The sequence below is a fragment of the Lactuca virosa genome, chromosome 1, assembly GCF_052849685.1.
Source record: "Lactuca virosa cultivar CGN04683 chromosome 1, Lactuca_virosa_CGN04683_v6, whole genome shotgun sequence".
In the NCBI taxonomy this organism is placed as follows: Eukaryota; Viridiplantae; Streptophyta; class Magnoliopsida; order Asterales; family Asteraceae; genus Lactuca; species Lactuca virosa.
Genome location: NC_136426.1, coordinates 33,587,111 through 33,611,745, shown reverse-complemented (window position 1 = coordinate 33,611,745; position 24,635 = coordinate 33,587,111). Strand labels below are relative to the sequence as shown.

The 24,635-nt window shown below is 36.8% G+C and overlaps 1 protein-coding gene, 1 long non-coding RNA gene and 1 pseudogene across 5 annotated transcripts; 1 reads left to right on the top strand and 2 right to left on the bottom strand.

The window, feature by feature from the left end:
* The first annotated feature begins 550 nt into the window (after positions 1 to 550).
* On the top strand, positions 551 to 9,252 carry LOC145165659 (protein DETOXIFICATION 29-like; annotated as a pseudogene). Its single transcript, XR_013740179.1, has 8 exons — positions 551 to 1,078; positions 1,201 to 1,742; positions 1,876 to 1,960; positions 2,931 to 2,987; positions 7,639 to 7,877; positions 8,365 to 8,483; positions 8,599 to 8,685; positions 8,993 to 9,252. The product of XR_013740179.1 is annotated as a protein DETOXIFICATION 29-like (transcript).
* LOC145165734 (uncharacterized) lies at positions 5,762 to 7,530 on the bottom strand. The gene is made up of 2 exons (XR_013740189.1): positions 6,295 to 7,530; positions 5,762 to 6,118 (listed from the first exon to the last, which is right to left on the bottom strand). It is a non-coding gene; the product is annotated as an uncharacterized LOC145165734 (long non-coding RNA).
* A 5,302-nt stretch (positions 9,253 to 14,554) lies between the features above and the next one.
* On the bottom strand, positions 14,555 to 24,181 carry LOC145165504 (protein DETOXIFICATION 31-like). 3 transcript variants are annotated; one of them, XM_079084330.1, is made up of 9 exons: positions 23,801 to 24,180; positions 23,054 to 23,595; positions 22,778 to 22,864; positions 22,125 to 22,181; positions 21,765 to 22,003; positions 19,333 to 19,451; positions 18,998 to 19,084; positions 18,796 to 18,884; positions 14,555 to 14,659 (listed from the first exon to the last, which is right to left on the bottom strand). In XM_079084330.1, the coding sequence occupies exons 1-8, from the start codon at positions 24,086 to 24,088 to the stop codon at positions 18,819 to 18,821; spliced, it is 1,485 nt and encodes a 494-aa protein (XP_078940456.1). In that variant the 5' UTR covers positions 24,089 to 24,180; the 3' UTR covers positions 14,555 to 14,659; positions 18,796 to 18,818. The 3 variants fall into 3 exon arrangements, 2 of the variants coding, with proteins under 2 accessions (XP_078940456.1, XP_078940393.1); XM_079084267.1 differs by lacking the exon at positions 14,555 to 14,659 and having other exon boundaries at positions 18,589 to 18,884; XR_013740164.1 differs by lacking the exons at positions 14,555 to 14,659; positions 18,796 to 18,884; positions 18,998 to 19,084 and adding an exon at positions 19,764 to 20,035 and having other exon boundaries at positions 19,336 to 19,451; positions 23,801 to 24,181.
* Positions 24,182 to 24,635: the final 454 nt, after the last annotated feature.

The following is a 24,635-nucleotide window of genomic DNA, read 5'->3' as shown; positions in this document are numbered from 1 at the left end:
AAAAAATACCCGATCAACACCCCTAGTCAAATGTCAGCAGATAATAAATCCACACGAAGCTTCCTACCATCACATGAAGGCCAAAATAGCTCAGTTTTCTTGATATTCAGTTCAAGACCCAATCACGGGTTGCCACCCTAATGATGTCCAATACTCTAACCACCTCACCTCCTTTGAATCTCCAATGACGGTCCCATCATCAAGATACCAAACATGAAGAAGATGCTTGCAATTGTCTGTAATCCGATGTACAAAATTAAATATGTAACATTCGCAAATAAAATTAGAATTTTTTTATAAAATCTAATAATTGTATAAGTTTGAAAAATTACAACATCAAACGCAATTCATATGTTCGAATAAATATAAATATACCTTTAAATATATTGATGGATTGAAATCATGTTAAAAATCAACCATTACTCAACCCGTTTCAAGTAAACCAGTTGAAAACTTCAAATAAACCTACTAATTTGTAATTGTCAGGTTGGTTGGTGTTAAATCGTTTTTTTGTCATATGTGGACGGAGAAAATGTTAATTTATTTCGATAAATAGGGTTATTTTGTATTTTGTCTTCTAAGTTATGTGGATGTAAATCTGTAATCGTTTTGGAGAAAGGCGGGAACAAAACTGGTTTGGTGGGACTGTGCGCCTAAAGATTGCATATTAGGTGTTTGAAACCAACAAGACTGTAACCAACAAATCCGATTTTACAACTCCTTCCTTCCTTTCACACACATTACAACTACTGTGTGTGAGAGATAGATAATTCATAATTCAATGGAGAGCAACGCAGAGTCGCCGCTTCTTACCTCAAAAGATGGCCAACAGAACGCTCACTTCACCGGAGACGTCGAAGATATTCCTCCGATCAACGGAATCAACGATTTCTTTGTCCAATTTGGCGTCGAATCAAAGAAGCTCTGGTACCTTGCTGGCCCTGCAATTTTCACCACCGTCTGTCAATACTCACTCGGTGCAGTTACACAAACCTTCGCCGGTCATGTAGGAATACTCGATCTCGCAGCTGTCTCAATCGAGAACTCAGTTATTGCAGGTTTCTCTTTGGGAATGATGGTTAGTTTTGTCAAGTTTTTTCCTCACCGAATTGGTTTCAGATATCGTTTCTGAAATCAAATTAACTATTTGAAATCGAAATTTCCCCCAATTAACTGAAACTCGATCTGTTAAATCAACAGATTGGAATGGGGAGCGCATTGGAGACTTTGTGCGGGCAAGCATTTGGAGCAGGTCAGGTGGATATGTTAGGAATATATATGCAGAGATCGTGGGTTATCCTCTTCGTAACTGGTCTCATTATGATGTTCCTCTACATCTTTGCAACTCCTTTGCTCCTATTGATCGGACAAACAGAAGATATATCTCACGCAGCAGGGAAGATGGCGCTATGGATGATTCTACAGCTATTTGCGTACGCCTTCAACTACCCAATCGCTAAGTTTCTTCAAGCTCAGAGTAAGATAATGGTGATGGCTTACATATCTGCGGTGGCGTTGGTGCTACATACGTTTTTTAGCTGGTTGTTGATGTTGAAGTTGGGATGGGGGTTATGGGGAGGAGCTATAGTGCTCAACCTTTCATGGTGGTTCATGGTGATTGCTCAGATGATATATATTTTCAGTGGGAATTGTGGTCGAGCATGGTTAGGGTTCAGTTGGGGCGCTTTTAGTAATTTATGGGCCTTCGTTAAACTTTCCTTTGCATCAGCTATCATGCTTTCGTAAGTATATTACCCCAATTACTCCTTTCTCGTTTCCAACAAAAAAACAAACAATGAAAACGTAACAAACTTCTACCTAACTTTAGAATACCATGTTTATTTATTTATTTATTTTTAAAAATATATGGTGTAGCTTGGAAACATGGTATTTTATGGCGTTGGTGCTTTTTGCTGGATACGAAGAATGCCGAAATTGCTGTGGATGCACTCTCCATATGGTTACTAATTTAGTATTATTTTTCATTATAATGTCATTCTTTTATTAATCGTAATTACTATAAATTAATCGTAATTAACTTTTTAATCTGTCATAAAACCACCACAAATTCTTAAACTTCCATTAAGTTTAGGCGTGATCGATAAACTAGCTATAAACTAGTAGATAATAGGTACTAGATAGTAGTAGCTAGTTAGGTAGTATTTAGGATGTTTGGCAAAAATATCTTTTTAAAACATGTAAAATTACATAAAAGAAATTATCTAAAACATGTTATTGATTTAAAAAAAAGTTTTTAAACGTTATTCGAACAAAATTTTATTTTACAAGTTTTTTCTTAAAAGTTATAAGCTTCCAAAAACTGCGTGCCAAACACGTGTTAAATATTTCTACATAGAACTCTAAAAAAAGTTTAAATGTATTTTTTTTTTCAAATTCTGTTTTATAAATTTGAAATTTCTCCTTATAGAATTCTAAAAAACTTTAAAAGCTTTAAAAAAATATTTCCCGAACACGTCCTAGAAATTTCTCCATATAGAACTCTAAAAGATTTAAATGTATATTCTTTTCAAATTCTAGTTTACAAATTCAAAAATTGTTCTTGAAATTTCAAAACTATTCTTATAAAGTGAGAAGTTGTTAATATAGTTTTCAAGTAAATTTCATTAAGTTTTTATTTATTTATTTATTGTTGCGGTTGTGGGGAAGCACTTTCACAATTTGACCGTGATTTTCATGATCATTTTTGTGATTGGGAAAATGATCATTTTGTTAAATGTCCCATTACAAAGTTGGATAAATGTAAATCATTTTTATAAATTTTCATAAATGTCTATCATGAATTCATGTATAATTTATGATAGAGTGTATTCTCCCATATCAGCCGTATAAATACTTGTACAATGATGTATCAAGGGCCATGTAAACAAATTAATACACGATGGTTCTAATCTTTAAACCAAATTTTGCAGCACAAACGTTGTTGGTTGGGCAGTTATGGTAGCACTTGGATTCAATGCAGCTATCAGGTTAATTGATAACCATTTTCCCTTAAAAAAACATCATTTTAATCAAAACCAAATAACTAATTAAATTCACATAATACTAAATCTATAAAGAAATATGCACCAGAGAATTGTTTGTATAAAATTGTATATGAATACAAGGGATACATGGGTACATATACAGTGAAAGTACAACTGAAACCTACATATATGGAAACACTACCCAGTAAACTTGACTAGACCAGGTTTACAATTGAATACATGAATGCACATGTGTTAATTGATTTTTGACTGTTATTACCCCCGACAAGCTCATGTGCGGGACGAACTTGGAGCTTGTTACATAACGAGCGGAACCTGTCTTTGTGTAGAGGTTTGGTAAATATATCTGCATGTTGGTCAACTGATGAGACATGAATGATGTGGAGTTTTTTTGCTTCAACCTGTTCTTTGACAAAATGAAAAGTAACATGCTTGGATCTGGTGCGAATAACTGGATTTTGAGTCATGAAGATGGTGCCAACATTGTCACAGAGAAGAAGAGGAACACAGGTGATTGGAGCATGAAGTTCAAAGAGTAGTTGCTTAAGCCAGATTAATTCAGCAGCTGTGTATGCCAATGCTCTGTATTCGGCCTCAGTACTTGAGCGAGCAACTACCTTTTGTTTTCGGGATGTCCAACTTATGAGATTCTGACCATGATATATGGCAATGCCATATTGTGATCTACTATCATCAGCATCAGATAAGCATCCAACATCCGAAAAAGCTAGAAGTGAAGTCTTGGTAGTTGGAGAAAAGTGTAAACAGTGAGTGATAGTGCCTTGTAGGTAACGTAAGATCCTTTTTACGGCTTGCCAATGAAGAGTAGTAGGGGCATGCATATATTGACAAACCCGATTGACCGCAAAAGTGATATCTGGGCGAGTAATGGTGACATATTGCAGAGAGCCAACAACCTGTCTATAAAGTTTCGGATCTGCAAATGGGTCACCATAACGAGTAAGCGTAGAGTTTGGATTAGCGGGATTGGAGATGGGAGTGGCTGATGACATGTGACTCCGATCAAGAATGTCACGAAGATATCCTTCTTGACTAAGTGTAAGACCAGATGTAGAACGGGTGATTGCAATTCCCAAAAAATAATGAAGATCTCCCAAATCTTTAAGTGCAAATGTAGAATTTAGTTGCTGAATGAATTGTTGTACGCGATGCACATCTGTTCATGTGATGATTAGGTCATCAACATACACAAGTATGTACATAACACCCACTTTTGATTTGTGCACAAAGAGTGACGTGTCTGAATGGCAAGCGCGAAATCCATGACCGGTTAGATATGACTTGAGTTTGGTAAACCAGGCTCGTGGCGCTTGTTTTAGGCCATAGAGAACTTTAGTGAGTTGACAGACATGTGTTGGTTTTGTATGATCTTCAAAGCCTCTTGGTTGTCGCATGTAGACAGCTTCATGTGGATCACTATTGAGAAACGCATTATTGATATCCAGTTGACGAATACACCAGCCCTTAGAAATAGCAAGAGATAAGACCAAACGAATGGTTGTAGGCTTGATAACCGGACTGAAGGTATCAAAGTAATCAACACCCTCTTCCTGACTAAACCCTTGAGCAACGAGGCGGGCTTTATATCTTTCAATTGTGCCATGCGAGTGTTTCTTTATCCTGAAAAGCCATTTTCAATCTACAAGATTGACATTAGGAGGACAGGGGACAAGGGACCATGTCTTATTTCTCATAAGTGCATCATATTCAATTTGCATAGCATCTTGCCAACATTTGTGTTTTATGGCTTGACTAAAGTTACGAGGTTCGCGAGTCAAGGTGGTGGTGACAGATGTGAAAGCCTTAGGTTTTAACGAATTTGTTTGAGCTCTTGTAACCATGTGATGTTGATTGTTCTCGACCTGTCGAAAGTGGGAAGGGACAGAAGGAGATTGACGAGCAGGAGAGCTTATAGTAGACTGCCGATACCTAGGGCTTATAGAGGGGGACGGTGGAACCGTAGATGGAGGAGGAGAATTAGGGGAAGGAATAGCTGGAGATGTATTTGTAGGAGTTGGGTCATCGGGTATGGGTAGAATTTGGGCTACAAGAATTGGGCCAATATCGACAGAAGTGGACCGCACAGAAGATACATTAGAAAATGGTGGCTCGGAAGGCTTGGAATAAGGAAATATGTCTTCATTGAAGATCACATGCCTGCCAATGTATAGTCTTTTGGATGAGGGATGATAGCACATATAGCCTTTATGAGTAGGGTTTTAGCCAATGAAAACACAAGAAAGTGAACGAAAATCGATTTTATGTTGATTATAGGGACGTAAAAATGGATAGCATAAACACCCAAAAGTTTTAAGAGATGTATAATTAGGAATTTTAGAATAAAGTTTTTAATATGTTGACAAGTAATTTAGAACAGGTGTAATGGTCCGATTGTGAAGGTATGTTGCAGTTTTAAATGCATGTTCCCAATATTCATGAGGAAGAGGTGATTGGGCTAAAAGAGTAAGACCTTTTTCAATGATAATGCGATTTCGGCGTTCAACCGCACCATTTTGCTCATGTGTGTGCGGGCATGAGACACGATGGATAATTCCATGAGTGTTCAAGAAATTGGAAACATTTCGATATTCACTGCCCCAATCGGTTTGTAAGCTTTTGATGGTACAGTTGAATTGCGTTTGAATGATAGTTCGAAATTGAATAAAGGTGTCAAACACTTGAGATTTATGGGACAAAAAATATATCCACACGAATTTGGTACAATCATCGACAAATAAAACAAAATATCGGTTTCCATTTATTGAAAAATGTGGGGATGGTCCCCAAACATCTGAATACATTAATTCAAAAGGTTGCAAAGCAGAAACATGCTTGTGAGTAAAGGGAAGTCGATGACTTTTTCCTAACTGACATGGTTCACAAACATTTGGAAAGTTTTGAGAAGAAATGGGAAGTTTATAAAGAGACAGAAGTCTTCTAAGTAAAGGAGCATGAAGGTGAGCCAACCTTTTGTGCCATCCATGTAGAGTGGTGCGAACTCCAGAAAGGGCCATGGAGCATTTGGCTTTATTAGGGAAGTGAGGGAGGCGATACAAGCCTTGATCAATGTCCTCTTGAAGGAGTGTGTGTCCCTGCAAAGACTTTACAGTACAATGAGAAGGCCATAACTAAATATATACATTATTGTCCGATGTTATTCTTGAGACACTAATGAGATTTTTAGTAAGACGAGGGACCACAAGAACAGATGGCAAGTTTAGTTTATGAAAATATGATGAACCTAGATGAGAAATAGGAAGGTCATTACCATTTCCAACTTGTAGTTTTTCGGTCCCATTGTATAGCTCAGTGATTTGAAGCTTCTGAAGGTCAGGTGTAACATGATCTGTTGCACCTGTGTCAAAGTACCAAGAGCAACTGATGATGGACTGTGATTTTGAACTAAGTTTGCTTGATGAGAATTGGACCGAGGATTGGGCCTTCTGGAAGGGTAATCTGTTTGGTTGGTGCGTTGCCAACAGTCAATTGCTTCGTGTCCATGTTTATTGCATAACTGGCACTGAGGACGTGAGCGTTTGTGATTGTCATAAGATCGATTTCCAGAGGCTGATGAAGAGGAGAAATTAGAGCTGGAGGTGGACCTCTATGAACGATTGACATTGAGTGCAAGCGAATTTGTGACAGCAGGTGGCGGTGCTGGGTTTTAGGCAGCCTGACGAGTGATTTCCTGTTCCAAACGGGACTCCTCTTGAAACAGCATACCCACCGGTTCATCAATAGAGTCATGATCGTTATGAATCATGTAAGCAGTAATAAATGGACCATAGGAGGAGTCAAGATCCGTTAGGATGTATCCAATCAGGTCTTCATTTGAGATTGGGTATGAATTCTCAGCAAGAGAGTCGGCTATGGCCCATTTGCGCTCGACATACTCGAGCATAGAAGAAGAGCCCTTGGAAATTGACTGCAGTTCGGCCTTCATAGTCATGCGACGAGCCCGAGTTTGGGCCTGAAATGTCTTGTCAATGGCTGACCAGACTTGTTGAGAGGAAGAGCACCTAGCGACGATCGCAAGAGCCCTCTCCGAGAGGGTAGACTTGATCCAGAGAAGTACAAAACTATCACGCTTCTTCCATAGAGAATACTCAGGATTGAGATTGGAGGTGGTAACCCCTTCAGCGTTGGTGGTAGAGATAGTTGCAGCAGGTGGAGTGGGAGAGAGGACAAAGTCAGCTAGGTCGAAGGTGGTTAGGGCAGAGAGAATTGTGGAACGCCATAGTGAGTAATTTTCCCGTTCGAGCTTGATACTGATCGAAGGGATCTGGAAATTGAAGGGTGCTGAGTTGGTAGTGAGGCTAAGAAGAAGAGAGTTGTTAGCCATGGAGGTTGATTTGAGATATTTATGGGTGCTCTGATACCATATAAAGCAGAAATGCACCAGAGAATTGTTTATATAAAATTCTATATGAATACAAAGGATACATGGGTATATATATATAGTGAAAGTACAACTGAAACCTACATATATGGAAACACTACTCAGTAAACTTGACTAGACCAGGTCTATAATTGAATACATGAATGCACATGTGTTAATTGATTTTTGACCGTTATTAAAATCCATTTTTTTTTTTAATTTTTTATTTTGCAGTGTAAGGGTGTCGAATGAGTTAGGTGCGGCCCATCCAAGAGCTGCAACGTTATCAGTTGTGGTGGTTGTTTTTTCTGCTTTTTTCATCGGAGTTTTGTTGGCCATGATTCTGGCCATTTTCCAGCATCAATATCCAGCCTTATTTTCTGATAATTTAAAAGTTCAACAAGCTGTTTATGCTCTTACTCCATTACTAGGGGCTTGCCTTATCATTAACAATATTCAACCCGCACTTTCCGGTATGTGATTTTTGTTTCACATAATTTTAATTTTGCAAGTTTAATTACATCATTAAAACTTTCATAATCGTTAAATCAGACCATAATCTTGATGAAGATGATAGTGAGTTTTATGGGTAGATTAGAGCTATTCACGGATGGAGTTGGAGTTGGAGATTCCATTTCATTGCGTATTTGGTTGACAATTCTACAAAATCTAATTCCGTTGGTGAAGGAATCGGATGGAATTTGAATTAGGGATTTCATTCCATAGCATGTTTGGTAGCGGGATGGATAGAATTCAATTCCACAGAATCCTTCAAGACGTGTTTGTGTCGTGGAATAGAAATTTAAAATTCCATTCAATAGCTTCTTTAACTGCCAAATGGATTTAATTAATTTTTGTCAGAATCCTACAAATTCCATTTCTTCCCTTGTTTGTTAAAAACTAAAATAACCCCATATTATTGACTGATTGATTGAAATATATGTATATTTAAAAACGTAGGGGTAGCAATCGGGGCAGGATGGCAAGCAGTAATCGCTTATATAAATATTGCATGCTACTACATATTCGGCGTACCTTTGGGGCTCTCTCTGGGATTTGTTGCCAATTGGGGTGTAAAGGTTGATACACTATTACTCATCTTTGTAGCAGTACATCATGCATTCATGCAAAAACATGAAATTTATGACTCAAAAATCAAAATTGATATGTACGCTAATTTTGCGGAAATTGCAGGGTATATGGGTAGGCATGTTGACTGGAACCGTGGTACAGACTTTGATTTTAATTTGGATTTGCTACAGAACCAACTGGGAAAAGGAGGTACTTTTCAGTTTTCACCTTGTATATTTTTTCTCATTCAATAAATTTTCAATCATCTAATTAGTATATATATATATATATATATATATATATATATATATATATATATATATATATATATATATATATATATATATATATATTGAAACAACAAACTAATCCTATTCTTAAATACCATCTATGTCTCTTAGTGAGATTTGAACCATGATGACTCTTTACCATTAGGCCAAAAGCCTTTTGCTTATTGTATATTATGTATGTTGTGAGAATCAAACTTATCCGAATCATGCACGTATGGATATTGTAGGCATTTTTGGCTGAAAGGAGAATAAAAAAATGGTCGGGTCAAAAAGAGGTGGAGGGAGAGCAATAAAGTTCTTTTGTTTGATGTTAGTTTGGATTTGAATATTGTGCAATTCCTCATTTTCTTCAAATCATTTCACCAAAATAGAATCAAACTTGATGACGGTTTTCATAAATCTTTTGTAATATCGTGTTTGGTTGGTGACGGATGTTTAGGATGTTATTAGGAATTTAATAAATACTTAACAAACACGATTCATGTGATGTAGATTTATACAAAATATGTCCATTTTTGGTTTTTGTCAAAGCTTGATGAATTACTAAGATCTGTTTGATATAATGGAAATTATATTTGATTGTCATGTTTGTTTGGTTTGAATTGAAAGAATCATTTCATATATGTTTTTTGTTATGTATAAATAAAACACTAAATAAAATTAGTTTGATAAACAGAAAATAAAAATATTATTTTATGAAATTAAAATTTAATTATTTTAAAGTGTATTGTTAAAGAAATTACATATAAAGATAGTTCATTATTTTACTAGAAAACAGACTTTAGCGACCGAAAGTACCATCGATCTATAACCCCTCTCTAATTTTTGTTGTTGAAAAGAAGCAGCACATTTAGCATCAAAACGTTTCACAGTCATCAACAAATTACTATACAATTACAACAAATTATTCATCGTTAACTTATTTTGAAATGGCCAAATTTTTACCGATTAATAACTGTTTTAGGAACAAAATTTCCATTGATATTAGAGACACTTTGCCGTTTACAGGTATTTTCAATTGGTGTTTTGATTTGTTAGAAGATTAGAAATATTATAATTTTATATGCATTAATATTTTTCTCTACAACGTATTTCACACAAAGTTATCTTTTATTACAACCATATAAAGAAGTATATCAACCAAACTAACACTTTGATTGTATTTTAAAAGAAGTCGAGATGGAAGAATGCAATGCCACTCAATGTCCAATGGAACCGAGACTAAAATTATCGAAAGCCGAGAATAAACCAGAAGTTGAAGCCACTAATTACAGAAGGATAGATGGATGCTTACGCTACCTCCTTCACACTCGTCCGGACTTATCTTACTCAGTCGGTGTAGTAAGTCGTTATATGCAAAGTCCGAGAGAATCTCATGCGCGTGCGATCAAGCAAATTCTTTGTTAGTTGGATGCTTACGCTACCTCCTTCACACTCGTCCGGACTTATCTTACTCAGTCGGTGTAGTAAGTCGTTATATGCAAAGTCCGAGAGAATCTCATGCGCGTGCGATCAAGCAAATTCTTTGTTACCTTCGCAGTACAATTTCACTTGGAATTAAATATGAAAAGTGTGACGAGTTTAAACTTTTGGGTTATAGTGATAGTAGTCATAATGTAGACAGTGATAGTAGTCATAATGTAGACATGGATGATGGTCGGAGTACTACGGGTCACATTTTCTTTCTTGGTAAATCCCTTATTACGTGGTGCTCGCAAAAGCAAGAAACCGTTGCTTTATCTTCATGTGAAGCCGAGTTCATGGCAGCTACTTCAGCAGCATGCCAAGCAATTTGGCTAAGGCAGTTGCTCGCGGAGGTGACCGGATTAGATAAGCAAAAGGTGTTGATTTGTATAGACAACAAGTCGGCGATCGTGTTGTCTAAAAATCCGGTGTCTCACGGGAGGAGCAAACACATTCACACTCGTTTCCACTTCATTCGAGAGCATGTGGAAAACGAGCAAGTTAAAGTCGAACACGTGGCGGGAAAAGAACAAGTAGCGGATCCCCTAACAAAAGCCTTATCGCGAGTAAGGTTCGGTGAAATGAGATCGTTACTCGGTGTGTGCGAGTTGCCGTCTCAACCATTCAGGGGGTGATTGTTGGACGAATGGGTTGAGACCATAGGCTTAATGTCGCGGGTCGACCCATCGGTGTTTTGGAGTGTTGTCCAAGATACGTGTTATATGGAAGGTTTCCTAATTCATTGTTTAGGAGTTGTAATCCAATATGAATTCTAGATCTATATATGTATGTGTTGATCATGTATAAAGAAGTGTATTGAATCCTTTTTATAAACCGCTGTTTCTTGCAAACATCGTTTAAAACCCATTCCTCGTAAGATGCCATCAAGTTTAATGTTCCACGCCCTTGGTGCTTGTCTTAGGCCATATAAAGCTTTTGCTAACTTGTAAACTTTTTCTTCTTCTCCTTTTTTCTCAAAACATTCGGGTTGTCGTACGTACACTTCTTCTTTTAATTCACCGTGCAAGAAGGCCGTCTTCACATCTAAGTGATAAATCTTCCATACTTTCCCAGCCGCATGAGCAATCAATAAACGTATTGTCTCGAGTCGAGCTACCGGCGCGAAAACTTCATCAAAATCAATGTCGTGTTCTTGTACATAGCCTTTTTCTACGAGTCACACTTTGTACCTAGAAATAGATCCGTCCGTGCTTTTTTTTGATTTTATATACCCACTTTAATCCGATGGGTTTGACATTCTTGGGAAGAGACACTAGCTTCCAAGTTTTATTCCTTTCAATTGACTCGATCTCATCTTTCATTGCCTTAAGCCATTCAGGTTTCACAATGGCTTCTTTAAAAGTACTTGGTTCCTCGTCAAACGATAACATTAATTCGTTCATGTTAAGCTCATAATCATTGAGGTGAAATGGCAAAACGGAAACACGATTAGAACGACGTACCGGGTTATTTTCAAACTCGTTATTGCCGTCGGACTCGTGATCGTTGTTGGCCGTATCAGGTTCGGTCGAGATTGGGTTGTCTGCTGGGCTCGGCGCTGCTGGTGGGCTGTTATTTAAATGTTGCGGAGATGGGGTAGCATCGGTATTAGGCTGGTGAGGCCCATTATGCGGCTGATTTATCCAAGTGGCCCAAGCAATTTTGAAAGTGCCAGAATCATTTTCTTTTTTCGTTGCTACTGTTCTCGTGCCTTTTTCCATTGCCATGACAACTTTTCATCATATGTTACATTATTGCTTATAATAATTTTTTTTTCATATGGATTAAATAAACGAGCACCTCCCGAACCCGGTTCCTTCCCAAAATAAACCATTGGTCTCGATCTATCGTCAAGTTTCTTTATATGTTTCGAAACAACTCTTTCATACGCAACGCATCCGAACACCTTTAGATCTTCAAGATTTGGTTTTTGACCATAGAGTTTTTCGTAAGGCGTGACTCCTACTAACGTTCGCGTAAGGGTACGATTTATAATATAAGTTGCATGTCGAACAGCTTCACCCCAAAACTGATTTGGAACTTCTTTTGCTTTCATAAGACATCGCGTCATCTCGATTAGTGTCCGGTTTCGTCGTTCTACTATGCCGTTTTGTTGGGGTGAGTACGGAGTCGTTAACATTCTTGCAACACCTTCTTCACTCCAAAAACGATTAAAATCGTTTGAAGTAAACTCTCCCCCTCCATCCGTGTGGAACGTCTTTATAGCCTTCCCGGTCCTATTTTCAATGGACTTTTTGAATTTTTTAATTACATCCGCCGCGTCGTTTTTGTGTTTCAACAAAAAAGACCACATGTATCTAGAAAAATCGTCAATTAGAACCAAAATATAAATGTTACCGCCCATCGTGGGAGGATCAATAGGACTGCAAATATCTCCATGTAGCATCTCGAGAATATTTTTAGACTTATAATTGGTTTTCCTCGGGAATGTGTGTTTGTTTTGTTTGCCTATCATGCAAATTTCACAAACTTCTTCTTGATGTTTCAAAACTGGAACTCTACTAGTCAACTTGTGCATCATATTCACCGCACCAAAGTTGATATGGCCTAGCCGTGCATGTCATAATCAAGACTCGTCATCAATCTTTGCTTGCAAACATTAGAGTTTTCCAACTTTAAGTTGTGTTTTATAAAGACGATTTTCACTACGTGGAACCTTCATTAGAAACCTTCCATTTCGATCTTTCATTGTCAAGTAATCACCATGCATTTTAATTTCACTACCGGATAGTTTCGTTTGGCCAAGACTAATGACATTGCTACGAAGAGAGGGAATATAGTAGATATCTTTCATAACCTTTTGCTCACCGTTTTTACCTTCGAACAAAATTGATCCTTTTCCTTCAATTCAAACACACGAGCCATCTCCAAATCTTACTCTTCCGGTTATTCGTTCATTCATCTCCGAAAAATATGAGTACTTCCCGGTCATGTGATTACTTGCCCCATTGTCGAGGTACCACATATCATCGTCTTCTTGATTCGCCTCTACTGTGGGTGGAATGTATTTGTCTTCATTTAGGAATATTGTCTTCTCTTGCATCATAAAAAAATGTTCCTTCTTCGTGATCGACCTCCTCTCGGGCATCGTTGAGATTTGCTTCATGTTTCCTGTTACGTTCGGGGCATCACGAAACAAAGTATCCGAACTTATCACACCGGTAACACTGAATATTTGATCGGTCTATTTGTTCATGATTTTGCCTTTTTGTCTTTGATCATCACGATTCTTTGATGAGTCCCTTTGATCGTGGTTTTGGGTGTTATCTTGACCACGACCACGTCCTCGGCCTCGTCCCCCACGGTATGCACCACACCCTCTCCCACAGCTTGATTCTTGGTTTCGATTTGAGTTTTCGGTCTTGGCATAAAGTAGCTTTTCATCGGAATCGGATGCTTTGCCGGTTTCTTTAGTCCATTCCTTATAAGGTTTCAGCTGCCCAACTACATCTTCAAAAGTAATGGTTTTTAAATCCAAAACTTGCTCGAGTGCTGCTACGATGTGAATGAATCGACTAGGAAGACTCGTAAGAAATTTCTTCACCAACTTCTCTTGAGAGATTGTTCCTCCAAGTGTCGCTGAAACGGTAGCAAGGCTCGATAGTTTTGAAGAGAAATCATCAATAGTGCTCGTATCTTTCATCTTCAAACTTTCGAATTCCGAAGTCAATGTTTGAAAACGTGCTTCCTTCACTCGATCCGCACCCATGTTCCGAGATTCGATTGCTTCCCACATCTCCTTAGCAGTGGCGAGATTCCCGATTTACAAGATTAAATCTTCCGGTATTGACTGAAACAATAATCCCATCACGATATTGTTTCTCTTTGCATCCGTTGAACCCGGATCAACCACGTCCCACACGCCGTGAATACCGAGTAAAACTTTCATACACATGTTCCATATCGTGTAGTTTAATGACGTCAACTGCGAAAATTGAAACGAGATCGAGTGTGTCTCCTTCGCGGGAAGATTTGCTCCGTCTCCTGACATGGACAGTCAACAGGAAACCACACACCTTTATCTTCAATAGGTGAACAATAAAATATTGATTCCAATTAAGAAATTGGAAACGGCGACCAATAGGACCATAATCGCTGCTTGCTTTCTCTTTAATTGGACCATAAGAAAACAATTGTTTTCTTCAAAACGTGTTCTTGATCCAGGAGCCAATTAATAAATAATTGGGGTAAGAGGAAAAGCAACAATTTTGCATACGAAGAAAATGTAACGACCAAAAATTTCAACCAATTTAAAACATTTTATTTCATTCAAAAACCATTAAGTTCATACATCTTGTTTTCAAAATAGTTTAAACATCAGAGTATCCCCCAGAACCATATCACATAAATCATAAAACATGAGGAGCGGTACGATCACGCCTTCGCCTTGCCACGATCTCCTGAAGCACCTGAAACAATAAACCACAACTGTAAGCCCGAAAGCTTAGTGAGTTCCCCCAAAGCACCCATACACACATAAACATACGCATACAGCAAAGAACAACATACTATGGGTCCAATCAACCTTCCAGTTGGAATACCCCTGGCCCTCAACCATCGGGTTGGAATGCCTACATACTACGAGCCCAATCATCCTACCGGGATGGAATACTCTCGGCCCACAACCATCGGGTTGGAATGCCCATACACCTATACGTACAACAATAACTACTATGGGTCCAATCATCTCGCAAGATGGAATACCCCAGGCCCCTCAACCATCGGGTTGGAATGCCAACATACTATGAGTCCAATCATCCTACCGGGATGGAATACTCCTGGCCCACAACCATCGGGTTAGAATGCCCCACTTCCTATACATCCAGTAACTATTATTACTATGGGTACAATCATCCCTCAGGATGGAATACCCCAGGCCCCTCAACCATCGGGTTGGAATGCCAACCTACTATGAGTCCAATCATCCTACCGGGATGGAATACTCCTGGCCCATAACCATCGGGTTGGAATGCCAACCTACACTCGCAAACATGCACACATAACAGGCAACCACATAATACTTACAGAACCAAGATACTAGGGCCCTATCATCCTACCGGGATGGAATACCCTCTGCTACTGCTCAACATACACAGCCCGCAGGTAACCTCCTACCAGCGTACATAAGGCAAGACCAACTACATGTCTATAAATAACCACTACCCAACTACCAGGGCGTTGATCCAACAGAACTAGCCATCACTTAACTATCCATTCCTCTAGGATACTAAGCTAACAAGGCATATCCACATATCATTATCCTATCTACCAGGATACTAGCAAGCATATCATCACATAACATAACAAACTCTAAACAACAATTCAAAGGGCCGGCCTTGGTGCCTTAGACCCTTGAGTACAGTGAGGATAACTCACTTGAAATGAAGAATTGAACCACGGAAGCGCACACCCGAAGCACTGCTCCAAACTCCCACACCTATTGCCATCAAAGGACCATTGACATAAATAACCAATTACCATAACACCCTTGAAGGTCAAAGTCAAAGTCCAGGCCAAAGTCAAACTTCCTGACTGACCCTACTCGCCGAGTCAACCCGTTGACTCGTCGAGTCCTTATACTCTGAAACTCTTAGAACACGACTCAACTCGCCGAGTCGCCCCAAGACTCGTCGAGTCCAACGATCTCCGAGTCCCATCCTGTCCAACTCACTGAGTCACTCCTCGACTCACTGATCTTCGTCTTAACCAGAAGAGGTTAGGGGTTCTGCGACCTGACTCGCCGAGTCCAAGAACAGACTCGCCGAGTCCAAGGCAATCTTCAACAGACTAGCCGAGTTGTTCTTCAACTCGCCGAGTCCATGCACATGTTCATACAACTCGTCGAGTACACCCATGTGACTTGCCGAGTCTCTCCAGTTCTCAATCCATGCAGAGGCTTTTCGAGCCATGCAGGGGCTCCAATCCATAGATCCACTCTTCTACAGCCTAACCCTCACATAAAGTTGCAAACTTTACGTGAAACCAAGGAGATATAAGCCCAAAACACTCTAGGGCTAGGGTTCATGACAAAGGGGCTTTACCAACAACTCTTAGACTGAAGCTTTATGACATTTTGGACCATCACAAGCCTAGATCTGAAGTAGCAACCTCAGATCTAAGCCTCTAACTCAAAATAGCTCTCAATCATACCAAAAATGCCCCAATTCTCAAATGATAATAGATCTAGATGCAAAAGAGCCCAAGCAACAGATTAATACCTCCAATATAAGCTCCAACTGAAGTAGATCTCGGATCTACACCACTCCTTAGCAGCAAACCTCTTGATCTTCAAGCCCCTTTCCAAGATTTTCTCCTCCAAAGCTCTATTCTCTCTATTAATGGAAACTCACTCGATTCTAGGGTTTCTGGATCTCAAAAGGGTAGCAAAGAGGCTGAGGGTGGGTTATAATGTGCTTTAAATAGGGCACAAACCCCGGGATTAGGGTTTTCTCTCTTCAGCACCAACTCGTCGAGTCCAAGCCGCCGCCTCGGCGAGTTGGCCACTTAATCCGCGATAGAATCCCGCTCCGACTCGGCAAGTAAGCGGACCTACTCGTCGATTTCCTTTCCTAAATTTACACTTTTGGCCCTTCATTGAACAATTGAAATTTGGGGTGTTACAGAAAAGCTTTTGCCGCCTTGAAAAAAAAATCAATTGATCGGAAGCCACAGGGTGTCGCTCGCTCTGATACCAATTAAAGAAGTATATCAACCAAACTAACACTTTGATTGTATTAGAGAAATTCAGTATCACAAAAACTCTAATAATTGACCTATCTTTATACATGATCAACATGCATATATATATATATATATATATATATATATATATATATATATATATAATTCATATTGGATTACAATTCCTAAACAAAGAATTAGGAAACTTTCCATATAACACGTATCTTGGACAGCACTCCAAAACACTGATGGGTCGACCCGCGACATTAAGCCCATGGTCTCCACCCATCCGTCCAACACCATATATAAGAATAAAATTTAAACATTGTATTTTATTACAACCATATATAAGAAACAAATTTAAACATTGTATATACATAAGTAATGCAATATCCAACTACCTAGTTTTACCACTACAATGGTTCTAACACAAAACTAGTACCCCTCACCCTCTTAAACACTAAAAATGTTAATGTACATAACAAGTACGCAAGGTATATGTAGGCAAAACATTACTTGGTAATATTTTTCAAAAACACTACCATTTAGTAGGGTTGAGCGTGACAAGGTTTTTGTTAAAACCGCACTGAAAACCATATAGATCGTTTTTTAGTTTGTTAAAACGCAACGTTCGGTTTTGTGTTTAGTGCGGTTTGCGGTTTTAGGTGCGTTTCAATTTCTATGTGGTTGGGTTCGGTTTATAAACCATAATAAATATGGTGCAGGTTTTACATCTGGGAGGTTTTAAAATCCCCAAAACTTATGGATTATAGCCATATTTTCTTGGATCTATAATAAGTCACATACAAATATAAAACAACGAGTTAGTGATTAAAATTCTAGAAAATTTCGAAAGAAATATTGAAACTATGGCCGCTTGAGACGACTTAATATAATATTTTGTTAGCTAAATATTCACTTTGCAAGTCTTCGAACTAAATCTTAAAAATGAAATTTCATGTTTTTCTTTTTAGTCTATTTTAATTAAAAACATAAAATTAATAATATATCTTATAGATATTAAATAGGTGATATATATTATTTATTTAAATGGTGCGGTATGTCTAAGCGTGTTTACGAATGGTGCGTTCTGATATTTTTGGCGCGGTATCTATAAATGCAAAACCATACCGCACCGTAAATAATTGTTATTTACAAAATTAAAAACCACAACATTAGTTTTTTGTTCAGTTTCAGTTTGCCAGTTTTTTTTTTGGTATTTTCTTGAGGTTAGGTTTTTGTCCACCGCTACCCTTTACTAGAAAACTCAGGATAACACACCGATATCAAAACATTAATAACTCTACTGAACTTTTAGTCATCCATCGCTAAGTTTAAAAATTAAATTTTGGAGAAGTTAACCTTAGCGACAAATTATCATTGGACCAATTAATTTCAAGAATTATTCCCCTTTTAGTACAGAATAGTGACAACACATGAAGATAATATTGACTTTCATACTAATTAGACAATAGTAAGTCACTAATGTATTTAGAAATCCAAAATAAGTTTTGTGCAAGATCAGTCGCTAGATGGATTTTTTGGTAGCTAGATCACATGTGTGAAAATCTGTTTTTTGTAGCCACGAAATATTTAATTTGTGTATAGAAATACAACAAACGTCACAAAGGTGGTGTTCGTTAATTAGGTACTTAGATAAGGAATATCATCATGGTGTCAAATTTTATTTCTGCTGAAAATTTTCTCCTTTCTATTAGAGAATTCTACCGAAGTTACATGCTTTTGAAATTAAAACAAGGATAAAATTTAATAACTGAAATATAAAGCAAACAAAAGCCAACACACGTACCTACAACAAGAATCAACTTAAAACAATCATTTGCATAAAACGAAAAATACTCGCCTTAATTAGCTTTATTGAACCAATTATTGCTCGACATCCACCTCTTTTTGACCCGACCATTTTCTAATTCTCTTTTCAGCCATGGCTGCCTAAAATTTCAGAAAAAGAAAAAGAAACAAGTCAAATTTGAAAAGCTGATTAAGGATTGAAATTGTTTTAGGACATGAGAAGAGGACACAATTGGTAATGTGGTGAAAAGTACCTCTTTTTCCCAGCTGGTTTTGTAGCAAATCCAAACCAAGATCACAGTTTGTACCACTGTTCCAGTCAACATGCCTATCCATATACCCTGCAATACTTGATAACATTAGCCTACATATTAATTTTGACTAGTGTAATCAAAATTAACTAGAGTAAGGTTTCCCTATACAATTCTTTTGAATGTCATTTTATGGTTGAAAAATCCATATCTTTTGTATCACTAGTTGGGACAAAATGGGAAAAAAAGAACTACATGCGTGCGATGTTTTGTAAAATTTGTATTGGTTGACAATGGTTTATGATGGAATGCAGGAATAATAAAATTAGCTTGCAGACCTTTACACCCCAATCGGCAACAAATCCCAGAGTCAGTCCCAAAGGAACGCCAAAGATGTAGTAGCATGCTATATTTATATAAGCAATCACACCTTGCCATCCTGCCCCAATTGCCACCCCTACATTTTTCAAATGAAAGATGTAATTAACAAGACCAGAAAAATTACAAATACCAAGAAGTCACATGCAATAAATTTTGCCAACGTGAACTAGCTAGCCTAGTCGTAAAACATATATGAGTAGTTTAGAAGTACTATTTAGTGGGTAGGTGTTAGCAGTTAAAAAAAATAAAAAAAATCTAGCTATATATCTAATAATTTAACACAATAATTAATTTGTGTTACGTTATCTATATATTAATAAATTAAAAGGAATTATTTAAATAGTTTTACTATGTCTATATCTATAAAGATAAAATATCTCTAGACAACCTTATATCCCAGATGAAGTCAAGCGTGCTCTTCCTGGCTACCGGCACTCGTATCCAAACAATTTTACATTTGAGTTTATTAAGAAAATTTGGCACATTCTATGGTAATGTGATTGATGTTGTTGTGGAGTTTGAGAGCTTGGATTTGATTCCGAGGGGTTGTAATGCCTCTTTCACCACCCTTATAACCAAAGTACCATCATAAACTAGTATCGGGCGCCCTCTTAGTTCGTTCGAGATTATCTAACAAGATATATTGAGATTCCTTGTGACCTGCCGAAAAACAGGCCATCAGCTTTGTCGTTAGCGATATTATTCAGACAACGTTCATTGAAGGACATCAAATCTTGGATGAGTCTCTAATGATAAATGATAAATGAGCAAATAATGTGGTGTAAGAGCCTGGAAATTAAGATGATTATCTTTAACTTGATATTGAGAAGACATACAATTCCTTAAGTTAGGGGTATCTTGAATAAAAAATGCAAGTCTATGGGTTTTAGCTCCAAGTGGATGCAATGGCTTTTAGGTTTTTTATTCTCGACGTTTGTGTAGATGTTGGTTAATGGGTATCTTAATGATGACTATGAAAAGACGTATCATAGTAGGTGATCCATTGTCAACGTGTCATGAGAATCGAAGACCCGAAATAATTCAGATTCCAATTTTCAATGGGATAAGTATTTGGAACAGGCGGAGGGCTATGAGTGTAGATGGGTACAACCCAATTCTAATTATTAAAAGTTTTGTACTTTCCATATATAACAGCTAATAGCTAAGGTTTCAATTATACTCTAATATCGTGTTCAAGCTAATGAATAAAAATACTCACTTCAAACCCATGGAAGTAGGTTACGCCGGCCGAACCACATTTTATTTTGTGTCTTTACGTGTGTGTGTGATTTTCTCATTTATTCTGGATAATCGCCCTTCCTTTATTTTAGCTATTGAAGGTCTTCACATCTATTTTGTAGATGCCACACGTAGGGGAATGGTCAGGGACTAACGTTTGAAACTTGATTATTGTTTTTTTTCTTTTATCTAGATTCGAGTTTTAAGATAAATATATCCCATGTATAGCAATCCATTAGGGTTAATCTTTTGTTCAATCAATACACTGAATTAGAGCTGGAATTCAATCTTGCAATCTCTGTTTTTAGTTATGATTTCATTTATTCTAGCGTGTTCATAGCATGTACAATCATATACATGATGGGAAAAGAAAAATAGGGTTAATATCATAAAATATTTAATAAGCAATAGAAAGTGCAAAATGTATTAACGAGGAGAGAAATAGAAGTTATTGTGAAACAAAATATGTTTAATTCTTGTAAAACATAATGAATGTGAGTAGTGGGTAATAGTTATTAAGGAACAAATATATAAATATTAATGGATTTGTACCATATTAGAAAATTTTGGATCTTATTAGAGCATTCACAATGGAGAGTTTAATGAGAGAGTTGAATGAGATGGTAAACCTAGTTGTCATTCAATTAATTAAACTCTATCATTATGAGATGTCATCTTGACATTCAATGAATTTGAAGTTCAATGAGCATTGAACCCTTCAATAAAAAAAATTAAACTTTTCCTAACTCTTACATAAATATTTAAATATGTTTCATTGAACTTTATAGAATTCAACGTATTGTAGGAAACATTGATAGAGTTATATGAAATATATAGAGTAATAATGTGTCAATCTGTTAAACTCTATGAAATTCAAATGCATCGTGGATGCTCTTAATTAACAATGTAAAATAGAAAGTGTTCAATATTTATGAGTTGTGACTAGCCTATGACCTTACCTCATAGATAAATCAAAGTCAAGACCGAAGGTTACATATACTACTCACGTTGAACCTTAGTCTAAGGCTTGTGCATGAATAAAACTCCAATGCACACTCTAAGAAATAATCATCTCCCTCAATATTTTGTCTTAATTTTTAATTATATAAATTTCCAAAAAAAAAAAAAAAACAAAATCATGATCACATACCGGATAGTGCAGGTTGAACTTCATTAATGATAAGGCAAGCTGCTAGCAAGGGAGTAAGATCATAAACGATTTGTTGAACTTCAAGACTATCAGAAAACAGGGCTGGATACTGATTTCGGAAAATGCCAATGAGGGCAGCCAACAAAACACCCACCAAAAAGGATGTAATCACCACCACAACAACTGAGAATTTCGCAGTTTGGGGATGGGATGCTCCTAACTCATTTGACACCCTTACACTGCATATGCATGCATCCAAAATTAAATTAAAATTTGTATTTATTTATTATTATGTTAATTTTACTATATATCTAAAACAAAATCTTGGATTTGGAGGAATTTGTACGCATATAAACTAACCTGATGGCTGCATTGAATCCCAGAGCTATCGTTATTGCCACCCCTAAAATGTTTGTGCTACAAAATTTGTTACAAGTAAAACATTTAGATGCATAAAATTGTACAAAGAATATATAATATTGTTGTATAAAATTGGAAAGAAGTCTATTTGTAAAAAAAATATAATATATTATTATGGACTATATGGAAAAATAGGAACGAACGTGATCTTCAACATCAATACTAAGGTCAAGAGTCGGTTAGCTTTAGCCTATGATGTCAAACCTATGATTTTTTTATGGATTAAGAGTAGAGCGAAATGAGGTAGGAATTTGATTTGGAACTCTTGGGTTGAAAACCCATTATATTGTACCATGTAATTACAACTTCTTGTTGTATTTAATTGAAGTCTCGCTATTCAATATATATATATATATATATATATATATATATTGAATAGCGAGACTTCAATTAAATACAACAAGAAGTTGTAATTACATGGTACAATACAATATATATATTGATGTTTGAAATTGGAATAAGAAGTCTATTTTATGTGATGAATTGATTAAAATTTTTATTAACAGATTACAAATAAAATATTGTTAGTATCTTATAGTTATTAATAACAAATAAATAGTAATAATAATAAAATGAAAATAGTAGAAAGTAACCATATGGAGAGTGCATCCACTGAAGTTTCAGCATTCTTTAAATATCCAGCAAAAAGTACCAATGCCATAAAATACCATGTCTCCAAACTGCATCAAACATTCGAAACACGTTATATTCAAGTTAATAAGCTTCCACACCAATATAAAATAAAAAACATGCTTTTCTGAAAGGCATAAGTATTGTCGTCTTTGGTTAATACTTTAAAGTAATTATTTCGGATAAAAAATGTGGTTTGTAAGGAAAGAAAAGGGTAATATGGTAATTACTGAACATACCAAAGCATGACGGCTGATGCAAGGGAAAGTTTAACGAAGGCCCATAGATTACTGAAGGCGCCCCAACTAAACCCTGACCATGCTTCACCACAAGTCCCACTGAGAATATAAATCATCTGAGCAATCACCATGAACCACCATGACGAGTTGAGCACTATAGCTCCTCCCCATAACCCCCATCCCAACTTCAACATCAACAACCAGCTAAAAAACGTATGTAGCACCAACGCCACCGCAGATATGTAAGCCATCACCATGATCTTACTCTGCGACTGAAGAAACTTGATTATTGGAAAGTTGAAGGCGTAAGCAAACAGCTGTGGAATCATCCATACGGCTAGCTTCCCAGCCGCGTGAGATATATCATCAGTTTGTCCAATGAAGAGGAGTATTGGAGTCGCAAAGATGTAGAGGAACATCAAAAAGAGAGAAGTGACAAAGAGAATAACCCACGATCTCTGCATATATTCTCCCAACATATTCACCTGACCTGCTCCAAATGCTTGTCCACACAAAGTCTCCAATGCGCTGCCCATTCCAAGCTGTCCATTTCATGCACATATCATAGACAATATCAATCTTATATATATATATATATATATATATATATATATATATATATATATATATATATATATATATATATATATATATATATATAGAGAGAGAGAGAGAGAGAGAGAGAGAGAGAGAGAGAGAGAGACCTTAATTATGATCAATACACAACCAGTAAATAAAGATACTAACCAAGATTCCCAAAGAGAAACCAGCGATGACTGAGTTTTCAATGGAGAAAGCTGCGAGTTCGAGAGTTCCAACATGACCTAAGAGGGTTTGTGTGATGGCACCGAGTAAGTATTGACTTACAGTAGTGAAAATGGCAGGGGCAGCAAGGTACCAAAGTTTTTTTGATTCAACTTTAAATTGGACAAAGAAATCTTTTATTCCGTTGATTGGAGAGATATCTTCCACGTCGCCATTGAAGTGAGCGTTCTTTGTAACGGTAAGAAGGGGCGTTTCTGAGCTACTCTCCATTGAATAGTCACACCCACACACACGCACACAAAGAGTAGTGTGTGAGGGAAGAAAAGGGTTGAACAATCCAATTTTTGGTGGTTTACATCCACTTATTTATATTGCATTTTTAAGAACATAAACGAGTTTTTTGAGTTTTGATAAAACTTTGTAGAAATGGAGCTCTTTTAATTGTGTTTGTAGAAATGGGGTTCCAGGCCCACAAACTCAATACGTAAATGAAAGGAAGCCCCAAACATTGATCCTTTGTCTTTTAAAATATGTTAAAATTTTATCCTTTTATATTTTTTTCTTCTACATTTACCTAATTTATATAATATCAACACTTATAATCCCTTATAACTTACAACATTGGTCCCTTGTCTTATAAAAATATGTTATAATTATAATCTTTTGTAAAATATGTTACTACTACATCTTATTAAATTTACGTAAATTTTAAATTATAAAATAGTTCATAAAAATATTCAACATTGACCCTTATTTTATGAAATATGTTACTACTAAATCCTATTATATTTTTTATTTGTACTTTGTACATTTACTT